At 39.2% G+C, this 24,230-nt stretch overlaps 1 protein-coding gene and 1 pseudogene across 1 annotated transcript in view; both read right to left on the reverse strand.

Annotated features, from left to right (window-relative positions):
* Positions 1-24,230, reverse strand: part of MRPL1 (mitochondrial ribosomal protein L1) — a 104,858-nt gene that overhangs the window by 72,488 nt on the left and 8,140 nt on the right. Inside the window, exons 2-4 of the mRNA XM_044226175.1 lie at positions 15,534-15,645; positions 4,309-4,567; positions 914-997 (exon numbers count right to left, since the gene is read on the reverse strand). Coding sequence (XP_044082110.1) covers positions 914-997; positions 4,309-4,567; positions 15,534-15,645 — 455 coding nt within the window. The remainder of the gene's footprint in view (positions 1-913; positions 998-4,308; positions 4,568-15,533; positions 15,646-24,230) is intronic.
* Positions 3,091-3,439, reverse strand: LOC122890518 (annotated as a pseudogene).

A 24,230-nucleotide genomic window follows, 5' to 3' on the forward strand; every position in this document is an offset into this window, starting at 1 on the left:
TAACTAACTAAAATTAAAAACTTTAAAAAAATTTAGCCAGTTGTCTGAAAATTCGAAAGAAAAATATACAGTATTAGTTATTTTCCATGCTCCTTTTATGCCATTTGGTTTTACTGTGAAAATGCTATCACTCCCTTAAGTCACTCAAGTTTTGTAGGTTTCCCACAGCTATATTCTCCATTTGTCTGGGGGAAAAAAGTAAATAATCTCTTCCTTGAAAGCGAAGCAGATACAGAAAATTCAAAATGTTCTACAAAACAAATTCATAAATACATTACAAATGTGTGTAATACAAAAAGACTGACAAAGAGCCATATGACTCTATTTGTTACAGCCTCAACTTTCCTGGTTTCCAGACCAGGTGTTTTTAAGTGTGGTTTCTAGGTCTTCACAGCACTAACTGGGCCCATTGCTTTAAAATAATTTTACTGGGCACCTGGGTGGCTCAGTGGTTTAAGCCTCTGTCTTCAATTCAGGTCATGATCTCAGGGTCCTGGGATCGAGCCCCACATGGGGGCTCCCTGCTCAGTGGGGAGTCTGCTTCTCCCTCTCCGGCTGCCACCGCTCCCCCTGCTTGTGTGTCTGCGTGGGTACATGCACGCTCTTCCTCTCTCTGTCAAATAAATAAATAAAAATCTTAAAAAATAAAATTTCATTGTTTTTGTTTGAGAATATTTTCAGTAGGAAGCAAGAGCCAGCAGGAAAAATTCTTTTTTTTTTTTTCCAGTTTCTTAGGAGAAACATAACGTAGCAGACTATTAATGATGAAATTAATACTCTGGTTTAGCACTTTCTCAAATGACATAACTCAAGTAAGTCATCTAACTGCTTCAAATGGAAAAAGTAAGACTACACGAATAGTCTACACGATATGTAAAAAAAATGATACGAAAAGTTGACAAAGGTTACTCACCCCTGTAAATACAGCAACTTTATTGATTTCTGAAACGAATGGGTATGGAAAACGAAGAACACTGGCAAACGGCTCCACTTTTTTCTAAATACACAACAATGGAAGAATTCATTCATCTTTTCTATATACCTCACCTCTATAAAAAACAAAACTGATATGCTTTGTTTTCAATGTTTTAATTCTACCATATGTCCTCTAGTCTAGAACTATTCACTGATTACAATTTAAAGCTAAGAGACTATATTTCTTTTGTAAGAAATCATATTGAAAATCTGCATCTCTCTCCCCACCTCCACAGTGCCACAGCACTTGGCTTCTATGTCTACACCATTCAACACAATGTCATACAGTAAGTGATGTGTTCGCACACCCGTATCTTCCCCAGCACCCAGGATAATGCTTTCTACATGGTAGACATCAATCAATATTCACTACCTTGAATTAAATTCAAAAGAACATGTTATTTTTTTTGGATACCATCAAGGAGGTTATGAGCACAGCTGTGCATAATGGATGACAGAAAATATCCAGCTAATATGCTCAGTAGGTCTCTATTAACCCTGAACCTAAGACAGAATGCCAAGCCTGAAAGGCTCTTCTGAGTGGGTCTATTTTGAAACAACATGGACTGCCCACCACCTTCAGAGATACCTAGGAAGTCAGCTGGAAAATCCAAAATCTATATGGCATGCATTTAGACATCCAAATATGGATGGAGATACTACAGAGCCTGAGAACGTCTTTGTCCAGTTTACTAGTCAAGGAACTGTCGAGCACTGTGGTTCATGTCACTTAGAGAGACTTCACATGGGAAGTCTAGGCCCACAGTTTCGGTGCAAATTTTAAGGTCCAGAAAAAGAGGAAGCAGGGTTGTTCCCTAATTAAAACAGATTGAAAGGTTATATTTTAGCAAAACTTTGAGTAGAGATAACCTCCTGAGGATTTATTTTCAGACAAAAAGGAACAAATTCTTAAGCACACTTGACATCAGACATGCAACTCAATTTTATTGACCGGCATTCCTTTGCCATTAACATGTCACAACTAGTTTCAGGAAATTTTTCACTAGCAAGCAATCACAATTAAAGCATCCCCTGGGGCATATTGGCTTGCTGTATAAGCACTCTAACAAAAACAAAAAATGTCTTAGGAAGACAACAGTATCCTTTCAATGTTAATAGTTTACAAGCGGCTTTCACTTATGAAATGAAGCTTGTGGTCCTACAACTCTTCATTATGAGCCACAGTTAACAGCCAAAGAACTCAGGTGTTGGGGCACTACCCCCAGCACAGTGGAAAAGCTGCATGTAACTTTTAACTCCCCCAAAACTTAACTACTAATAGTCTATTACTGACCAAAAGCTTTATGGATAACATAAACAGTCAACCAACACATAGTTGGTATGCTGTATGTATTAGATACTATATTCTTTTAACAAAGGTTAGAGAAAAGAAAATGTTATTAAGAAAATAAGGAAAACACATTTACAGTAGTGTACTGTATTTATCAAAATGTAAGTGGATCCTCACAGTTCAAACCTGTTATTCAGGGGTTAACAGTATATCAATGCTTAACTGAGAAAGTGATCATCTTGGGTACTTATAACATTTTTAAAATAAAAGAACTAACAGTAACACTGTGGTATACAATAAAATTACAGCATGGCTTGTATAAACTGCTTCTAAGAAATAAGAACTTAAGAAATAAGATAGACCTTGATTCAAAACCTAACTCCACCTCTTATTTTGTGATCTTGAACAAGTTACTTCAGTTTCTCTGTCTCAGCTTCCTCTTTTGAGGTTATTACAGGATTAAATGAGAAAATGCATGCAAAGCACTTAGCATTGTGGCTGGTACACAGAAAGTTTCCTGTAAATGCTGGTTGTGATTATTAAACACTTACCGAGTCCTTTACATGCATTATCTCATTTAATCCTCTTAAAAACTGAATGAACTGAGCATTTTCTAATAATGTTATTCTCTAATTAGCAAACCTGGCAGGGAAAGCCACATCAGGACTCAGAGACAAAGGCAGTGACCCAAACATCAGCTGGTTTTTCCTTGCCCGGCTGGGACGGAAGTTCAACCGGACCTCATCCATGCCAGCTGTGTCCCGCTGTAGAGACACAGTTTCCTCTTTAAACCTGATCACAGGTGAGCTGGTTACAAACTGGCCTCACTTCATCCAAGGACCCAGCTCTAGGGCTTTCACAGCATCCTCAAGTTTGAGCATCCCTCGTTCCTGCTGCTGACGGTGCCATGCGGCCACGGACTGGAGCATGCACCTGGCCCTGAACTTGCACGGGTAAGAGTCATAAACCATGACCTCCATGAGGTACGAGGGTTCCAGAATCTGTAGCTCAAGCACAACTTTGCTCACTTGCTTGATGTACGGGATTCAATCCACGTGGGCCAAACAGAGCTTCTGAGAGCTGCGTCTGGACCTGCAACACCTCAGAATCTTTCAAGTCTTTGGGAGTTTCCACCCACAGTGGAAGGTCTTTCTGTTCTGATAGCGTCCCCATCTGGAGAGCCTCAAAACTGAACTAAGCATTTTATCTCCCTTTATAAAGAGGTGGAAAAAATAATCTGAAAAGGTTAAACCAGAAACCCAAAGTCAAAGAACAAGGAAGTAGTGACACCGGGATTCTGGCCTGTCCTGTAATCTGACTCCAGAGGCCACGCTCGTAAGCACTACACTACACCGCCTCCTCCCAAGGGTCCAACTAGTGTTGCTGCTGAGGCTGTTAAATTGTATTCAAAAATCTCTACCTTCTAGTTTGACCAAAAAAAGACATCCTCAGAATAAAAACTGAAATACCATTTCCACGAAAATGAGATCTCTTAAATGAGGCAAAATTTAGAGTTGTAATGGATCTCAACTCTAATTCAGTATTTTTACTACTTTTACAGTTTTATAAACAAAAGTCATCCAAGGAACTGCATATAAACAGATAAAGCAGAAAAATTTTGGTGGACACAAGAGTGAGGGGCTTGGTACCCTCCTCATGCAAACTTGGTCTCAACACAGGACTCTAAGGAACATACTCTGATTTCAAACCCTCATTTACAGAAAAGGAACAAGACACCCAGGCAGCTTAAGTCATTTTTCAAAGTTACAGTAATACCTCAATTAATGTTAACACGACTTTTGCTGAATTTATACCAGCGATTTTCAGGTGAGTAGGAGATAAGTGTTCATCGACTCTGCAGATTATGTTGAACATAATTTTATATTTGAAAAATAAAAACAAAATTTGTCATCCCATAGTCTAGAAAGAGCGTAAGATTTCCCAAAAATTATTATAGGAAACAAGAAACTTTAAAAAATTAGGAAACAGCAATTCATAAGCCCCTCCTCACAAATAAATTTATTTTAGTTGATTCTACATACCTTCTTCTCCAGTGCCATATCCAGTGTCAAATCAAGATAAACACCTTGTTTTGGATTAGTAAAGTCTAGAATTTGAAATTTCTTAAGTAACTGAATAGCTTTCTCCACCTCATATATCTGCCTTGGATACAAGCGCTTTAAGTAAACATCATCCTCAGGTTCACCTTCCATAAAGGAGTATGCCTTTATTTTTTCAATCTCATCTTTTTTCTCATCTGATGCTTTGCCTTTCACACCTTTTTTCGTTTTCTTTGCAGGCCTTAAAAAAAAGACAAATTCAAGATCAGTTATCTCAATACATATTCTAAGAAAAAAAATTTTTTAAAGACAATATAGGGGTGCCTGGGTGACTCAGTCAGTTAAGCATCTCCTTTCGGCTCAGGTCATGATCTGAGGGTCCTGGGGATCAGGCCCTGCACCAGGCTCCCTGCTCAGCTGGGGGTCTGCTTCTCCCTCTCCTCCCCACTCATGCTCTCTCTGGCTATCTCTGTCGCTATCTTGGTCTCTCTCAAATAAATAAATAAAATCTTTACAAAAATAAAAAATACAGAGCCACTGTATATAAAGCAGAAAAAATAAAAGATAAGGTTTATTTTTTTAAGTTTATTTTAATTCAAAACCACAGACTGCTTTACAATGTTTCTAGTTGAACAAATATTAAGTGAACTTTTATACTGTTTGCAGTTGATGCAAAGTTGGATAACACATTGATGCTGCTTTCCAAAAATTTAGAGAAACAGAGGAAACAGACATGCAAACAGATTTCAATACAATGGGTTAAGTACTTTGACAGAATGTCATCGGAGCTGTAGAAAAATCCAGTCTAGGAAGTTAGGGAAGTATTCTAGAGGAGATGACCTTCCAATATCAATTCTTGAAGGATAAGGAATAGTTAGCCCAAGTACATACCCAAGCGAGACAAAAACATATGACCAGTGAAAACATGTACACAAATGTTCATTGTGCAGCATTACTCATAATAGTCAAAAACTGAAAACAACCCAAATGTCCAATAACCCAGATGAACAGATACAAAAATGTGATATATCCACACCTTAAATCCTAATCAGCAGTGAAAAGGAATGAAGCACTGATATAAGCTACAATAAGTATAAAGCTTGAAAATATTATGCCAGTAAAAGAAGCCAGTCACAAAAGACCACATATTGTTGCTTCCATTTGTATGAGACATCAAGAATGGGCAAATCCGCAGAAACTGAAAGTAGATTTAGTAATTGTCTAAGGCTGGAAGAGGAAGGTAGAAAAATGGGATATAACTACCAATGGGCATGAGGTTTTAGGGGAAGTTAACAAAAATATTCTAAAAATGACACCGTGATGGTGGCAAATGTGTGAATATACTAAAAACCACTGAATCGTACACTTTAAATGGGTGAGTTGTATGGTATGTATAGTGTATCTCAACAAAGCTATTATCTTAAAAAGGAGAGCTAGCCAGGCAAAGAAACATCATAATAAAAGTACTGAGTCATGGGGCGCCTGGGTGGCTCAGTGGGTTAAGGCTCTGCCTTCGGCTCAGGTCATGATCTCAGGGTTGTGGAATCGAGCCCCATGTCGGGTTCTCTGCTCAGTGGGGAGCCTGCTTCCCCCTCTCTCTGCCTGCCTCTCTGCCTACTTGTGATTTCTGTCAAATAAATAAATAAAAATCTTTAAAAAAAAAAAGTACTGAGTCATGAAACAGAATACAAATATATAAGGAGAGCTATTATAAACGCTAACTGATGAGAGCTGACGGGAGCAAACTTTTCTCTAAGGGACCAGTCAGCAAATATTTTATAGTCTCTTATCTTAGTATTTCAATTATGCCACTGTAATGTGAAAGCAGCCATAGACATTAGAAAATGAATGAGTGTAGCCAAGTTCCAATAAAACTTTATTTACAATAGTTTTTTCATCATAAAAAACTGTATTTATGAACAAATGGCTTAAATTTCATAATTTTCATATGTCACAAAATATTGTTTTTTCTCTTTTTGTCCAATCACTTAAAAATACGAGAACCATGTTGATGCGCTATACAAAAATAAATGGTAGAACGTGTTTTCTGGCCCGCTGGACGTCCTTGGCTGCCTCCTGAACTACAGGGCAACATGGAAGGCAAGAAACGTCAGAAGATGGGGCTGCAGAACCTACATCATAAAAGGCCTTCCCTGGGGGCAGTGAGAAGCCACGAAACAGGGGTGACACCTGTATTTCCCGTAGAGTAGTCCAGCCACAGCTAAGGGACAGAGGAGAGGGAAGCTGGACTGGAGACGACATAAAGACCAACGCCGCCCTTTCTTCTCAAGGACATAGGACATTCTCCAGAGCAGTGATGGTAATAGGCTGGAGAAGATGAGACGTTAGACATTCATAAATCGTGCAGAAAAACGAGATGAAAAAAGACTATTTTTATACTACACGTCCTGTGTTTCTGGCTTGGGTGACCAGATATAGCGTAGTATCATTGAGACCAAAAATAAAGAAGGCAAAACGGGTTTCTTGTGAGGGAGGTGTTCAGAGATGAGTTCGGTGTGGGCCAACAGGAGTGTGGGGCTGGCCGCATGACTATCCCAATCTTGATCCCTCTCTTCATTCAAGGCCTCTGCTGAGTGACTTTGCAGCTCCTCCCATCTAAAGGGGTAGAGCGTATTTTTAGCACTCTGGCCATGTGACTAGTTTGGCCAATATAATAAAGCAAAAGTGACAGTTCCCCTGCCCTAAGCTTAGGCGGATAAGAAGCTTCATGTTTCCACTTGCATGCTTGTATTTCTGCCGTTTCCACAAGAACATGCTTGTGCCACCCCTAGGCAGGAGAATAAGAGATACTGAAACAGAGTTGCCCCCACAGAGCCCCAGGCTAGACAGGACAATTCACAAGTGATGCCAGACTCAGAGACGTGCAACAAGCCCAGCCCAAGTCCTACGAGACACCCACCCTAACGGAGCTTAGTCAGCTGACCCACGGAGCTTAGTCAGCTGACCCACGATGCTGGGCAATGATAAGAGTTCTTGAGTGGTCTGGTATATAACAAAGGCTAACAAGGTGTTTACTAAATATCTAGGAAATCCATTCAACAGGTAAGATAAAAGAGCAGATAAGAATTTCAACCTAAGAAGGAGGGGGGGAAGAGCTAGAGAGGATATATTTTCTCAACACTATTTCAAATCACACCTATAATCTTTTAACCAGAGAGTTTTAAATCAGTTAAGCAGTATTTCTAGAAAAAGGTTTGAATCCTGCTGTACATAAAATAATGGCTTTCCAAGGATGTTATATCTACTTGGCAAAAAAGGCTTGCAGATGTGCTTGCGGCCAAAGACTTTGAGATGCAGAATCCAGGGGGCCCATTTAATCACACAAGTCTTTCAAAGCAGACGTACTTCCCCACCTACATCTGAAAGAGATGGGAAAAGACAGAAGAAATTTGAGTGTGAAAGGGAATCTGCATTCCTAGCTTTGAAGACAGAGGAAGGGGGCCACAAGCCCAGGAATGTGGGTAGCCTCTCAAAAGTAGGAATGGAAAAGAAACAGATTTTCCCCTGGAGCTTCTATAGAGAGGAAGGAAGCCCTGCTGACACCTTGATTTTACCCCAGTGAGATCCATAAGAGATTTGACCTACAGAACTACAGGATACAAAATGTTTGATGTTTTAAAGCACAAAGTTTGTGGTAATACGTTAACAGAAAACTAACACAGGTCCTATAAAATTTATGTGAAAGAAATAGATGACAGTGGGGCACCTGGGTGGTTCAGTGGGTTAAGTCTCTGCCTTCAGCTCAGGTCATGATCTCAGGGTCCTGGGATCCAGCCCCGCATTGGGCTCTCCGCTCAGCAGGGAGCCTGCTTTCCCCACCCCCCTGCCTGCCTCTCTGCCTACTTGTGATCTCTGTCAAGTAAATAAATTTTAAAAATCTTAAAAAAAAAATAGATGACAGTAAAATAAATTTTTTAAAAAGAAACTCTAAATCCAACCCAATGTATAATTCCATTCTCACTTTTCAGTCCTCACTGAATCCTTATTCCCACAACTACCAGCATCCTTCCAGCTAATAAGCAGTTCAACAGAACAGCACATAATGACAATGCTCATTTTTAATGGGGCGCAGGTGTCCTTCTGGACTGATGACAAGTCTAAGCAGGTGTCCAACTGGATGGATGCAACATGCCTCAATAACTACTTTGGAAGTACTCCACAAAACTCTGCATCTTTCTGACTGGAGAAATCCCAGTTTTATTTTATATTTAGTGAAAGAATAGGGAGGCCAATAAAAGGAGTCTAAAGGGCATGTTTTGGTAAAATACCTCCATCTAACATAAACAAAACAAGTAAGTGTCCTAGCTATAACCTACAGACTTACTTTCCATAAATGCTGATTTTACCACGAAATTTTTAATCTTGGCCAAACCCGTTCATTTAAATTGCAATTAATATCAAATTCCCAGGAACTAAAATATGTTTTTTAAATTAATTCATATATGAAACACCCAACAGAAGTGTAATCATAGAGTGAGTTGAGTATACAGCAATTTATTTATTTATACTTTGGTCCTTGTTTTGTCAAGTATCTGAAGTGATTTAGTAAAAATATTTTTAAGTTACAAAAGAAACACCGTTTTAGTTAAAGGGGAAAAAAGCATAATATCATTATAACAGAGATAAAATAGGACTCTTAAAACACTTTCTGGAGTGCATGGATGGCTCAGTGGGTTAAGCCTCTGCCTTCGGCTCAGGTCATATCTTGGGGTCCTGGGATCGAGCCCTGCATGGGGCTCTCTGCTCAGCGGGGAGCCTGCTTCCCCCTCTCTCTCTGCCTGCCTCTCTGCCTACTTGTGATCTCTGTCAGATAAATAAATATTTTTTTAAAAACACACAATTGAACAAAATCTGTCAATAATTAATTATATAGACCCACTAGCAGTTTTCCATGACTCTCAAAAAATGTCTTTTTTAAATAGTATTTTATTTATTTATTTGACAGAGATCACAAATAGGCAGAGAGGCAGAGAGAGAGGAGGAAGCAGGCTCCCCGCGGAGCAGAGAGCCCGATGCGGGGCTCGATCCCAGGACCCTGGGATCATGACCTGAGCCGAAGGCAGAGGCTTAACCCACTGAGCCACCCAGGCGCTCCCCCAAAAATGTCTATCTTTATTCATTAGAATCATATCCAGAAGATGTCTGTTTTTCATGCAATTATGTAAGGCCTTATCAGGAGAGCTTAAATAGTATGATTCTTGGGGAATAAAAATAAATCATACTAAAAAGGTTTTTGCCAAGGTGAGGGAAAAATACCTGGCAGTCTGAATCAAAGAGAATTTAGCTGCAGTTACCTGGGTACCCAGACCACATAGATTAAATGAGTAATAAGAGATTATATTCAGGTAATAATCTTCCCTGTTTGTTCCCAGATGTTCCCCTGTCTCATCTGTCCCTTAACCCCAAAAGCATGAAAGGAAAAATAATTCCATGTCATAATCAAATAAAACAAACAAACAAACAAAAAATCAGTGCTATAATACAGTTCACTTCAAGACCTTTGAAGATTTGTGACCCCAGAGATCCAAGCCCCTTCAAGGCTGAAAAACCCTTCACATTGAGAAATTGGGGGATGGAAGTGGAAGGAGCATGGTGATTCACAACTTCTGTCAAACTAAACTGAACTAAAGAGAACTAAAGAGAAAATTCCTAGGGCATGCAATCATTGATAGAATACAAACATCTGGACATCTCACTTCTCAGTATAATCTTATAAATAAAGTCACTAATACCTCTGACCCTGGTTTATTCATGAAACTAAATGCTTAAGTTCTGCTTATGCTTACAATGTGAAAGCCAAAAAGAGTAAAACCCAGTCAATAATACAAATAAATAAAAATTTAAAAAAATAAAAACTGGAAAGAGTATTAACAGCTAGAGAGTCAGATAAAATCACAACTTTTCTTGACTGCATCACAAAGCTGAGATCACAGGGCAACCAAGTAGCATGAAATCCAAGCAGCAGCAGCCCACACTCCCTCCTCCCACCCCACGTGCACACTCAGGACACTCTCACCTGCAGCAGAGTGGAAGAGGAAGGAGGGAAGAATGTTGGAGCTACCAGAAAGTCCTGGGACAACAGGAGTTCACACGCAGTTTGCAGGCCCTTTCTACAGACCTCCCACAATGCTCCTGGGAAAGACTGGAGCAGCCAAGAGACTAGAAAGCCTCCCTCAAGAGTCCAGGCACAGAGATCAGCCACTGCTGCCATAGGCGTGCAATCCTGAAACCATGCAGGGCACAGGTAAACACCCACAGGTACAGGGAAAAGAAAGAAGGAAAAAACACCAAAACTTCTACCCTTAGGGCAGGTCAGGAAACAGTCCAGTCCTCCACCAGGACAGTAAAGCTGGGGAAGGGCCTGGACACTCTGGCACAGACCAGCAGCAGACAAACACCCCAGGGCGAAGGGCCAGAAAGACTGAGAAAACCCCATCCCAAAGGTCCAGCCACTGGGCCCACTTAAGATAAAGCTGGTTTGGAAAACAGAGAATCTCTCCTGCACCCACCTCCAGACTAGCAAGCACTAATAAGCAACAACAATCCACACTAGGGAAGGAGAAAGAGCACAGACACACACATACACACACACACACACACACACAGCCCCGAGGCACAGCTGCATGGGCAAGGCAGAAAACAGAACATAAAACGGGAACGCTGAGAAAAACCTTCCAACCAACCCAGCCCCCATCCTACGCACAAGGTAAAGTGCAGAAATTTGAAGCTGGTGATAACCATAGCAACAACAAAACCCAGTTCAACTTCTGACTGGACTGATTCAACACTGTGACAACAGACATGTGCATTCCCGGGCATAAATACTAGGTACTTTGGTCTCAACTGTTCTACACAAAACATCTGGCAGTCAATACAAAATTCTGAGATACCTCAACCTGTTATTAACAGAGAAACAGAACCAAAGTCAGAGATGACTAACGTGGACTTTTTTTTAATCTGTATCGGCCACTGGCAAACCATGAGTATGTGCACACACATGGACAGGAGAGAAGAGAGAAGCAAGAACAAGCCTCTCTCAGGGCGCCTGGGGGGCTCAGTCATTAAGCGTCGGCCGTTGGCTCAGGCTGTGATCCCGGGGTCCTGGGATCAGGCCCCACGTTGGGCTCCCTGCTCAGCAAGAAGCCTGCTTCTCCCTCTCCCACTCCTCCTGCTTGAGTTCCTGCTCTCACGATCTCTCTCTCTCTGTCAAATGAAATCTTTAAAGAAAAAAAAAAAAGAAAGAAAGAAAAGAAAAAAAGAACAAGCCTCTCTACCCTGTCTCAGATCCTGATAAAAAAATTTGCTGTATAAAAGGTATTTTTTAGTATATTATAAAGTCAGTACATTAAAAAATTCAAACTACAGGGGCACCTGGGTGGCACGGCTGGTTAAGCATCCGACTCTTGGCTTCAGGTCCCGTTGTGATCTCTGAATCACAAGATCAAGCTCCATATCAGGCTCTACACTCAGCACAGAGTCTGCTTGGGATTCTCTCTCCCCTGTCCCTCTGTCCCTTCCCCCAGCATGCATGCACGCTTGGACACTGTCTCTTGCTAATAAATAAATAAATAATCTTTGAAAAATTTAAAACCACAACTAAAATTATGAATACTATCATTCTCATCAATCTACTGAATAACTCTCATTGTCAGACATGAAAAAAAAATTGTAAAATGACTTTTCAGGTTTTTTTAAGTATGCATATTTCTTATACTATCCTTTTTAGGTAAGTGAAGTTGCTTTTAAAGTTGCACTGGAACAGAACATGGGTAAGACATAAAGTGAAAAATTTCTAATCAATAAAAGAAACATTTAAAGATAAAATGTTCTCAAAGTAATGAATATCCCTAAAAATATTTTCAAAAATCAGGAATAAAGGGGCGCCTGGGTGGCTCAGTGGGTTAAAGCCTCTGCCTTCAGCTCAGGTCATGATCCCAGGGTCCCGGGATAGAGCCCCGCACTGGGCTCTCTGCTCAGCAGGGAGCCTGCTTCCTCCTCTCTCTCTGCCTGCCTCTCTGCCTACTTATGATCTCTGTCTGTCAAATGAATAAATAAAATCTTTAAAAAACAAAATCAGGAAAAAAGATAAATATTCCAACAGAAAAATAGGCAAAAGATATAAATTAGAAATAGGATGAAGAAACAAATAAAGACTGATGATATCCAAAGTTTCATTGCTGGATGGGAATGGGAATGTAAACTGGTAAAACCAATACTCCTCCAACTTCTCAAAAACAAAAAAAAAATCCAGGGACACCTGGATGGCTCAGTGGGTTAAGCCTCTCCAGGTCACGATCTCAGGGTCCTAGGATCAAGCCCCACGTCGGGCTCTCTGCTCAGCAGGGAGCCTGGTTCCTCCTCTCTCTGTGCCTGTCTCTCTGCCTACTTATGATCTCTAACAAATAAATAAATACAATCTTAAAAAAATAAATAAATAATAAAAAGAATCCAGATACTATACACACTCAAAGGAAGGTTCCTTTCTATATACATTTCTGCACCTCCCTCTTCCTTCTATATTCAAGCCATAGCAGACTGTATTTCGTCCATATCATTCACTCTCATGCTTCTGTATTACTAAAATACTTTTCTCTCAACCCCCCTGAAAAATTCCATCTTTTAAGACCCAGCTCAAATACTTCTTATCATATCCTCTTTCAGGCGGAATTAATTTACATTTCATCTGTGATCCCACAGAACTTGGTCCATTTCTCCACCATAACAGTTAAAATATAAAGTTATAATGCAGATATATGCTTATTTACTATATATAAAGCACTCTTACTAATCAACAACAAAGAACTGGAATAGTACATGAACAAAAATTCACAATAAACAGTGCTCGCTTCAGCAATACATATACTAAAGCTGAAATAATATATAGAGAAAAACTGGCAGTTAACAAAATCACATGGCTCTTAAACACATGAAAAGATATACAACCTCAATAATAACAAAAAAATATAAGTTAAAACTTGATGATACCATTTATTACCTATCAAACTGGCAAAGTTCAAAAACTTTAACTATACTGTATATGGAAAAGTATACATTCTAATACAATTCACTGATAAGGGCATAAATTGGCAATATCTCTATAAAGGTAATTTACTATTACCTATTACCAATCAAAACTACAAATGCACACATCTTTTGATTCAAAAATTCTATTTCTAAGAGTTTATATTACAAATACATTCTAATATTTGACAAGATCTATGTACATGATTACTCATATGCTATAGCAAAAGACTGAAAAGATAAACATGGGCCATAGGGGGAAGTAGGGAAGTGGTTTAATGAATTATGGTATATCCACACAATGAAATATTATGGCGTGCTCGTTGTAGCATTATTTACAATACCAAAACATGGAAAAAACCTAAGTGTCCATCAACAAATCAATGGATAAAGAAAATATGGTACATTTATACAATGAAACAGTATTCAGTCATAAAAAAAGGACAAAATCTTGCCATTTGAGACAGCATGGACGGACCTTAAAGGCACTATGCTAAGTGAAATAAGTCAGAGAATAACAAATGCCATACAATCTCACTAATACATGAAATACTTAAAAAAAAAAGAATTCAGATACAGGGACAGACTGGTGGTTACCAGAGGCAGGGGTGGGGATGGGTGAAATGGGTGAAAGTGGTCAAAAGCACAAAATTCCAGTTATAAAACTAACCATGGGATGTAATGTACAGCATAGTGACTACAATTAATATTACTGTATTGCCTCCCTGAAAATTACTGAAAAGTTAAGTATTCAAAAGTTCTCATCACAAGAAAACAAACTGTAGCTCTATACAGTGATAGATATTAACCAGACTTACCATAGTAAGCATTTCCCAAAACATAAAAATACTGAATTATTAGATTGTACATCTGACACTAATATATATCAATTATATCTCAATTAAAAAAAAAAACAACTAGAGAGCTCCCTCCGAAACAATCTCCCAAGATATATTGTTAAGTAAAAAGCAAGGAAGCAAGATGTAGAACAGCATATAGAGTTAAATAAGAAACAACAGTTCTGACATTAAATGTGTGGCTTTTTTTCCCACACCAACCAATTACCTGATATAAGCTGAGTATCCAACAACTGAAGACAGTTCTGATACTCTCTACCTGGATGTAGCATCAGATCCCACAAATCAAGGACTGAGTTCCTAAGACTGCCCCCACTTTGGATGCCAATTCCAATTCAAGGCCTCGGGTATTTCTGGCCCAGTAGCTGCAAACCAAGGGGTCCTGTGACCCCCTCCAGAGACCTCGTAACTTGCCAGCCTAACTCAGAACTCAGAGAAACACCTCCTTAACATTTACCAGTTCACTATATAATAAAAGATACGATAAAGGACACAGATGAATAGGTACATAGGGCAAGGTCCAGAAGAGTCTGGAGTACAAGAGTTTCTGTCCCCGTTGGGTCTGGGTGTACCATACTCTGGGCACATATATACGTTCACCAATCCAGAAATTTTTAGAACCTCACAGGACAGGGAATGGTATGGAGGCATGACCAACTGTGAGCTCAATCTCTAGCTCCTCTCTCTCCTCTGGATGACGGGTGGAGCTGAAAGTTCCTACTCATGGCTTGGTCTTTCTGGTGACCAGCCTCCCTCTAGAAGCCCACCAAGAGTTTCTTATTGAAACAAAAGATGGTCCTGTTACCCAGAAAATTACAAGTGTTTTAGGAACTCTGTATCAGGAACTGGGTCAAAGACCAAATATTAGAATAACAGATGCTCCTAGCATCCCTATCCTCAGAAGATTATAGGAGTTTTAGGAGCTCTCTATCAGGAACTGGAAGCAGAGACCAGTACAAATACTTCTTATTATGTCACAAAGCCCTCGCTCCAACACTTACTATCCTGTGTACCTAGGCAAGTTAATGTTTCAAAGTCATGCTTTTCAACTCAAAAAAAGAACATAATAACAACAGCTTCCACATAAAATAGCCATGGAGAGACTAGTCATTGAATGTCACTGTTCAATAAATGTTAAGTATTACTATAGTAAGTCATATTTTCCTTTACAACTGCAAAGGGTCCAAAAAGCAGAGATAATAAACTTGCACAACTGTATGTCCATGTACATCTTTAAGAGACAAAGCATAATGTTTTTTCATCAACTTTAAATGAAAGCAAAGAAAATTAATTAAAAAAAATACTTACTTTGTAGCAGCAGCAAAATGTCTGGTGGGCCCGTGAACACATACAGAACAAGGATAAAGAGCTGTCTGATAAGCCATCTTGAAAAGACTATGCTTTTGATGATGTATCAAGACTTGAAAGAAAAAGAAAAGTAAAATATTAATATTAACCATTACATCCATAATTTTACATCCTTAATGAATGTTTTCCAAAACAAAAACAGTCACTCTCAACCATTCTTTAAAACGTATAACAGCAGCGGTGCCTGGGTGGCCCCGTCAGTTAAGCATCCAACTCTTGGTTTCAGCTCAGACCGCGATCTCAGGTCAGGGGATCAAGTGCAGCATCCGTCTCCGTGCTCAGTATGGGGTCGGCTAGGGACACTCTCTCTCACGCTCTGCCCCTCCTGCTTATGCTCTTTTTCTCTCAAATAAATAAATAAATAAATCTTAAAAACAAAAAAGTGTAAGAGTAGAAAGTGCAATTCTTGAAACTAAAGCCAATTAAACAACTAACTGAAAAATCCTGTCTTCATTTATTTTCTTTTAGATTTTATTTTTAAGTAATCTCTACACCCAACGTGGGGCTTAAATTTACAACCCCAAGGTCGAAAGTCACATGCTCTACCAACTGAGTCTATCAGGCACCCGTGTTCTCACTTATTTTTACCTTAATCCAGTTCAGGTTCAACAGAGTATGTTAGCTCTACTATTATGGAATACATATATGTAACCCGAATTCCTTTTTAATAATTTACATTTTATTCCAGAGCTGCCTAAGGTACTCCTGAAGAACAGCAAAGTGGAAGGAACTGCTTTACCAGATAGCAACTTGTTTTGAAGCTATGGTAATTAAGACACTTGGCTATTGGCACAAGTATGTAAAGACAAACTAATAAAACAGAAGCAGCCCAGCAACAAACCCATACACATGTGGATATCTGAAATGTGACAAATGTTATTACAAATCACTGTGCAAATAATTCAATTAAGTGGTGTTAAGGAAAGGGATTATCCATAGGGAAAAGAGCATGTTTAGATCCCTCTCACACCACACACTCAAATCTAGGTGGACTAAGGATTTACATTTGAATGGCTAAACTAAAGGCTTTCAGAAGGGAAAATGACTGTTTGGGAGCGAACAATTTCACAAACAAAACCCAAAAGCACTAGCCAAAAAGTAACTTATTAGTGTGAAGAACATCTATTAAAGAAAGTGAAAGACAAGCAAAAAACTGGGAGAAGAGAATAGCAACCTATATAACAAAGGATGATTATTATCCAGAGTATGTAAGATAAATCCAAAAAATAAACAATAGAGATGAACAAGCTTCTAATTTAAAAGAAAATACAAATGATACATGAATGTATGGGAAAATGCACAATCTTATTAGTAATCAGGTAAATATTAAACCACAATAAAATATCATTCCACAGTGCTATTTAAAGAGTAGTCTGTTGGCCTGTAAATTAAAATTACACCAGTATGTAAATCAACCACATCACTAAGTATATTATTCACTACAGCTGACAATATTTTTTTCACAAGACTTCTTCAGTAAAGCAAGCAGTGCTTTGATTAAATTGTGGAAGGTAACAGTTTCTAGATCCAATCATTTAAGTAGCAATGTTTTACACACATTGGATTGGCAACTTTTTAGAAAAAGTCTGGGATTGCTGAAAATGTTAAGTAAGGGTAAATTTTATACATAGTAAATAAGAGTATGAATTGGAATACCACTTTGGAAAAAAATACGGCATAATTCAATGAGCTGGGCATACACATATCAATGATGCAGTAATTCCCCTTCTGGGAATGTGCCCTAGAGAAACTCCTGCACATGTGTACTAAGAGACATGCACAAAAATAACAACATCATAACATCAGGAGAATTCTGGGGAAGATGGCAAAGTAAGAGGACCACAAGCTCACCTCACCCCAGGAACACAACTAGGTAACAGCCAATTCAATATAAATAACCCAGAAAATGACCCAGAGTCTGGCAGAACAGACTCCACAACCAAATGTAGAGAAAAAGCCACTTACGGTAGGAAGGACTGGGAGCTAAATGGATCTGCAGGACTGTCCAGAGAAGGGACAGGCACCGTGGGCACAGAAAGTGGAGAGAAACAGACCCTCACACCAGGGAGCCCACACAGGGAAGACCAATCCCCATAACATTTGGCTTTGAAAACCAGGGGAGGGGCGCCTGGGGGGCTCAGTGGGTTAAAGCCTCTGCCTTCAGCTCAGGTCATGATCCCAGGGTCCTGGGATGGAGCCCCACATCCGGCTCTCTGCTCAGCAGGGAGCCTGCTTCCCCCCCACCCCTCTGTCTGCCTCTCTGCCTACTTGTAATCTCTGTCAATTAAATAAAATCTTTTAAAAAAAGAAAGAAAGAAAGAAAAGAAAACCAGGGGAGCTGAATTTCAGGAGTTCTTACAATCAGCAAGGCTTAGCACTTGGAACTTTACAAATCAGCAGGCTCATGGGAGAGACAGGAGGGAGAGATAGGAGGGAATCAGAAGGGCAAGAGAAACGGAGTCCTCCTGATGAAAGAGACAGCAAAACAAACAGCCTCCATGCAGATACAGCACAGAAGCAGCAGTTTGAAAAATGCCTGGGGTGTACGAGAGGGTGGTTTGTTTGAATAAACAAATCTCAGACCATATGCTGGAGAGGTAGGGATCTTTGGGAGACTTCTCCAGGAACAAAATTACTGGCAGGCACCATTTGCATGCCTCACCCACAGTATAAACACACCAACACCTTTGGGAACCCGAGCAGCACCAACACTTGCTACCTAACCTGCTACCAGTGCACCCCGCCTCTGTAATCCTGCTGACACGCCCCCTCCATCCATGCCTCTGATCCAGGTCTCCTCCCGCAACAGACCCACACAAATCTGGCTAACACTACGCATCCCGACCCACAGCACTTCTGCAGATCTGACCCTTCCAACACAACCTTCCTCAGTTTCTGGTGCTGGAGGTCCAGTCCTCTCAACTTGGACCTTGCTGGCACCAAGCACCCTGCCCCCACACTCAGCTACAGTTAGGTGCTACTGCATCTCTAGCAAACACCTGGTTTGGCTCAACTTAAGCCCAAAGTGTCCCCAGACTGGCCCAATAACAACACAGAGACCCAACCCTGCCCACAACAGGCAAAGAGAGCCATTGCAGATGACTGGAATGAAGGCAAACGTGGCTCAGCCACAAGAGCAAGGTACATGCAACACTCAGAGGAGACACGCCTGAAGTGCCAAGTTCTGATGAACAGGGGACATTGCATTGCAGCACACAACAGGACTGGCTCTTCATTAAGGCCACCACTTTCAAGAACAAAAGACATAGTTGACTTTTCCAACAGATGAAAACAGACACAGAGAGACAAAATGAGCAAAGAGATGAATATGTCCCAAATGAAAGAAAAGGACAAAATCATAGCAAGAGAACTAAATAAAATGGAGATAAATAATACTAGTAGAAATACTGGTAGATAAATAAAACTGGTAGAAAATGTAAAGTAATGGTCATAAAGATAACTCACTGGACTTAAGACTAGAGAATCTCAGTAAGGCCCTTAACGAAAGGATGGAAAGCATAAAATAAAGCCAATCAAAGATGAAGAACTCAAACTCAAATAGAAAACACACTAGATGGAACACATAGTCGTGACCTGGAAAAAAGAATAATGGAAACCAATCAAGCTAAGTAAGAGAAAGAAAAAATAATAATAAATATGAAAATAGACTTAGGGAACCCAGAAATACCATCAAGCATAATAACAGTCACATTACAGGGATCCCAGAAGAAGAAGAGAAAGAAAAGGGGTTAGAAAATTTACTTGAAAAAATAAGAGCCTCAAATTTCTAAATTTAGGGGGAAAAAAAACAAAAAACAAAAAAACCCCACAGAAACCCAGATCCAGGATGTACACAGATTCCCCAACAAAATCAAACTAAGGGAGGTCACACCAAAGCACACACCAACCAAATAGTAGTTAAGAAAAAGTTTGAAAAGAATCAACAGAAAAGTTACACACAAGGGGAGGCTTTCAGCAGATTTTTCAGCACAAACTTTGCAAGTCAGAATATACTCAAAGCGCTGAAAGAAAAAACCTGCAGCCAAGAAGACTGTGTCCAGCAAAGCAATCATTCAAAATAGAGGGAGAGACAGTTTCCCAGGCAAACAAAAGTTAGAAAGCGAAAGACCGTAAGTAGGAGTAAGAAAAGTAGGAAGCACAAAAGCTATGAAAATAAATAATCTATAAAAATCAGTCAAGGGATTCACAAAAGATGTGAAGTGTGACAACGCATACCTATAACATGGGAGGAGAAGGGCAAAGAATGGATTCAAAGTTAAGCAACTTAATTTAGGCTGTTATATGCATGAGATATCATATACAAACCCAATGTAACCACAAATCAAAAACCAGTTACAGCGGGGCACCTGGGTGGCTCAGTGGGTTAAAGCCTCTGCCTTCGGCTCAGGTCGTGATCCCAGGGTTCTCGGATCGAGCCCTGTATCAGGCTCTCTGCTCAGCAGTGAGCCTGCTTCCCCCTTCTCTCTTTCTGTCTGCCTCTCTGCCTACTTGTGATCTCTGTCAAATAAATAAATAAAATCTTAAAAAAAACACAAAACAGTTCAGCTATGCAAAAGGAAAAAGAAAAAGGAATCCAAGTATATCACTAAAGAAAACCAACAAACCCTAAAAGAGGAAGAGAAGAAACAGAAAATCCCCAAAACAGCCATACAACAAGTGACGAATGGCAGTAAGTATAAACCTATCAATAATTACTTTGAATAAATGGACTACATGCTCTAGTCAAAAGACATTCTACAGAATAAATCACATATTAGGTCACAAAACAAGTCTCAACAAATTCAAGAAGATCAAAGTCATCCCATGCATCTTTTCTGACCACGACACTACAAAACTAGAAGAAATCAACAACAAGAAAAAATCTGGAAAAAACACAAATACATGAAGGTTAAATAACATGCTACCAAACAGTGAATGGGTCACCAAGAAATCAAAGAGGGAATCAAAGAATACATGCAGACAAATGAAAATGAAAACACAGTGGTCAAAATCTTTGGGAGACAGCAAAAGCTGTTCTAAGAGGAAAGTTCCAGCAATACAGACCTATCTTAACCAGCAAGGAAAACCTCAAATAAACAACCTAACCTTACACCTAAAGGAGCTAGAAAGAGAACAAACAAAACCCCAAACCAGTAGAAGGAAGGAAATAATAAAAACTAAGGCAGAAATAAATGAAACTAAAAACAAACAAACTGTAGAACAGATCAATGAAACCAGGAACCGGTTCTTTGAAAAGATCGATGAAATTAATAAACCATGAGCCAGACTCATCAAAAGACAGAGAGACAAGAGAGAGAGGCAGAGAAAGACAGAGAAAGGACTCAAATTAAAAAAAAAAAAAAAAATCAGAAATGGAAGAGGAGAAAACAACTGGTAGCACAGAAATACAAAGTATTGTCAGAGAATATTATGAAAAATTATGCCAACAAATTGGACAACCTGAAAGAAATGGGTAAATTCCTAGAAACATATAATCTACTAAAATTGCAGAAAGAAATAGAAAAAAAAAAGAAATAGAAAACGAACAAATCAATCACCTGCAATGAAAATGAATCAGTAATCAAAAGTCTAACCAACAAACAAAAGTCCAGGACCAGATGGCTTCACAGATAAATTCTACCAAACATTTAAAGAAGAGTTACCAGGGCACCTGGGAGGCTCAGTCGTTAAGTGTCTGCCTTTGGCTCAGGTCATGATCCCCAGGTCCTTGGATGAAACCTCACGTCAGGCTCCCTGTTGGCGGGAAGCCTGGTTTTCCCTCTCCCACTTCCCCTGCTTGTGTTCCCTCTCTTGCTGTCTCTCTGCCAATTAAATAAATAAATAAGATCTTTAGAACAAAAATAAATAAATAAAGAAGAATTCTGTATTCTTCTCAAACTATTCCAAAAAAAAAAAAAGAGAGAGAGAGAGAGAAAGAAGGAAAGCTTCTAAATTCATTTTATGAGGTCAAGATAAAGACACTACAAAGAAAAGAACTAAAGGTCAGTATCTCTGAACACAGATGCAAAAATTCTCAACAAAATATTAGTAAAATCAATTCAATAATAAATTCAAAAACTCATTTACCATGATCAAGAGGGATTTATTCCTGTGACGCAGGGTGGTTCAATATTCTCAAATCAATCAATGTGATAATCACATCAATAAGAAAGAATGAAAAACACAGTATCATTTCAAAAGATGCAAAAAAAAGATTTGACAAAGTATAACATCCCTTCAAGATAAAAACCCTCAACAAAGTAGATTCAGAGAGAACATACCTCAACATAATAAATGCCATATATGAAAAACACACAGCTAACATCATCCTCAATGAGGAAAAATAGAGCTTTTCCCCTAAGGTCAGGAAAAAGACAAGGATGTTCACTCTCATGATTTCTATGCAACATAGTCCTAGAAGTCCTGGTCACAGCAATCAGACAGCGAAAAGAAATAAAAGGATCCACATCTGTAAGGAAGAAGTCATACTTTCATTATTTGCAGATAACATGATACTATATTAAAAAAAAAAAAAAGCAGGAAAGGCTCCAATAAAAAAGTACTATAATTGATAAATGAATTCAGTAAGGTTGCAGGACACAAAATCAATACACAGAAATCCACTGCATTTCTTCATATTAATAATGACATAGCAGAAAGAGAAAATAAGAAAACAATCCTATTTACAATTGTGCCAAAAATAATAGAATATGAAGGAATAAACTTGACCTAGGAGGAGAAAGACATGTACTCTGAAAACTATAAAAATCTAAAGAAGAAGTTGAGGATGACACAAACAAATGGAAAGATACTCTATACTCGTGTGTTGGAAGAACAAATATTGTTAAAATGTCCATACTACCCAAAGCAATCAACAGATTTAATGCAATCCCTATCAAAATATCAACAGCATTTTTCACATAACTAGAACAGATAATCCTAAAATTTGTTTGGAACCACAGAAGGTCCTGAATAGCCAAAGCAATCTTGAAAAAGAAAAACAAAACTAGCAGTATCACAATGTCACATTTCAAGATATACTATAAATCTGCAGCAATCAAAATAATACGATACTGGCATAAAAACAGACACATAGCTCTATGGAACAGAACAGAAAGCCCAGAAATAAACCCATAATTATATGGTCAATTAATCTTTGACAAAGGAGGTAAGAATATGCAACGGGAAAAAGACAATCTCTTCAAAATTACGATGCTGGGAAAACTGGACAGCTACATGCAAAAGAATGAAACTGGACCACTACCTTGCACCCTACACAAAAGTAAATTCAAAATGAGTAAAAACCTCAATGTGAGGAGTATCTGGGTGGCTCAATTGGTTGAGCATCCAACTCTGGGTTTCAGCTCAGGTCATGATCTCACGGTCATGGGATTAAGCCCCACGTCAGGCTCCACACTGAGCGGGGAGTTCACCTGAGAGTCCCTCTCTCCTCTCCTGCTCCCACTGTCTCTCTCCCTGCTTGCATTCTCTCTCCAAAATAAATAAATACATCTTAAAAAAAAAAAAACACTAAATTTGAGACCAGAAACTATAAAAATCTTAGAAGAGAGAACAGGCAGTAGTTTCTTTGACATCAGCTGTAGAAATACTTTTTGAGATATATTGCCTTAGGCAAGGGACACAAAAGCAAAAATAAACTATAGAGATAGAGACTACATCAAAATAAAACCCTTCTGTACAGCGAAGGAAACAACAAAACTAAAAGATGACCTACTGAATGGGAGCAGGTATTTTCAAATGACATATCCAGTAAAGAGTTAGTATCCAAAATATATAAAGAACTTACACAACTACACACACACACACACATAATAATAATACATCAATTAAAAAATGGGTAGAACTAATGTTCACAGCAGCAATGGCCACGGTCGCCAAACTGTGAAAAGAACCAAGATGCCCTTCAACGGACGAATGGATAAGGAAGATGTGATCCATATACACTATGGAGTATGATGCCTCCCATCAGAAAGGATGAACACCCAACTTTTGTAGCAACATGGACGGGACTGGAAGAGATTATGCTGAGTGAAATAAGTCAAGCAGAGAGAGTCAAATATCATATGGTTTTACTTACTTGAGGAGCATAAGGAATAACACGGAGGATACCGGGGGATAGAGAGGAAAAGTGAGTTGGGAGAAATCGGAGGGGGAGACAAACCATGAGAGACTGTGGTCTCTGAGAAACAAACTGAGGGTTTTGGAGGGGGTGGGGTGGGGAGTTGGGTGAGCTTGATGGTGGGTATTATGAGCACTGGGTGAGGTGCATAAACACTGAATTTTGGAACACTAGAAAGAAATAAAACGGAAAAAAAATTGGTAGAAGACATGAACAGACATTTCTCCAAAAAAGACATACAAATGTCCAACAGACACAAGAAAAGATGCTCAATGTCACTCATCATCAGCAAAAAGCAAACTGAAAAGATAATGAAATAACACCTCACACCTGTCGGAATAGCTAAAATCCATAACACAAGAAAGAAGTGTTGGCAAGGATATAAAGACAAAGGAAACCTCAAGCGCTACTAGTGATTGTAAACTGGTGTAGCGCTGTGGAAGACCATGTGGAGGTGCCTCAAAACATTAAAAATAGAAAAAAATTTGGGTCGCCTG

This window comes from Neovison vison, chromosome 11, assembly GCF_020171115.1.
Source record: "Neovison vison isolate M4711 chromosome 11, ASM_NN_V1, whole genome shotgun sequence".
Lineage (NCBI taxonomy): Eukaryota > Metazoa > Chordata > Mammalia > Carnivora > Mustelidae > Neogale > Neogale vison.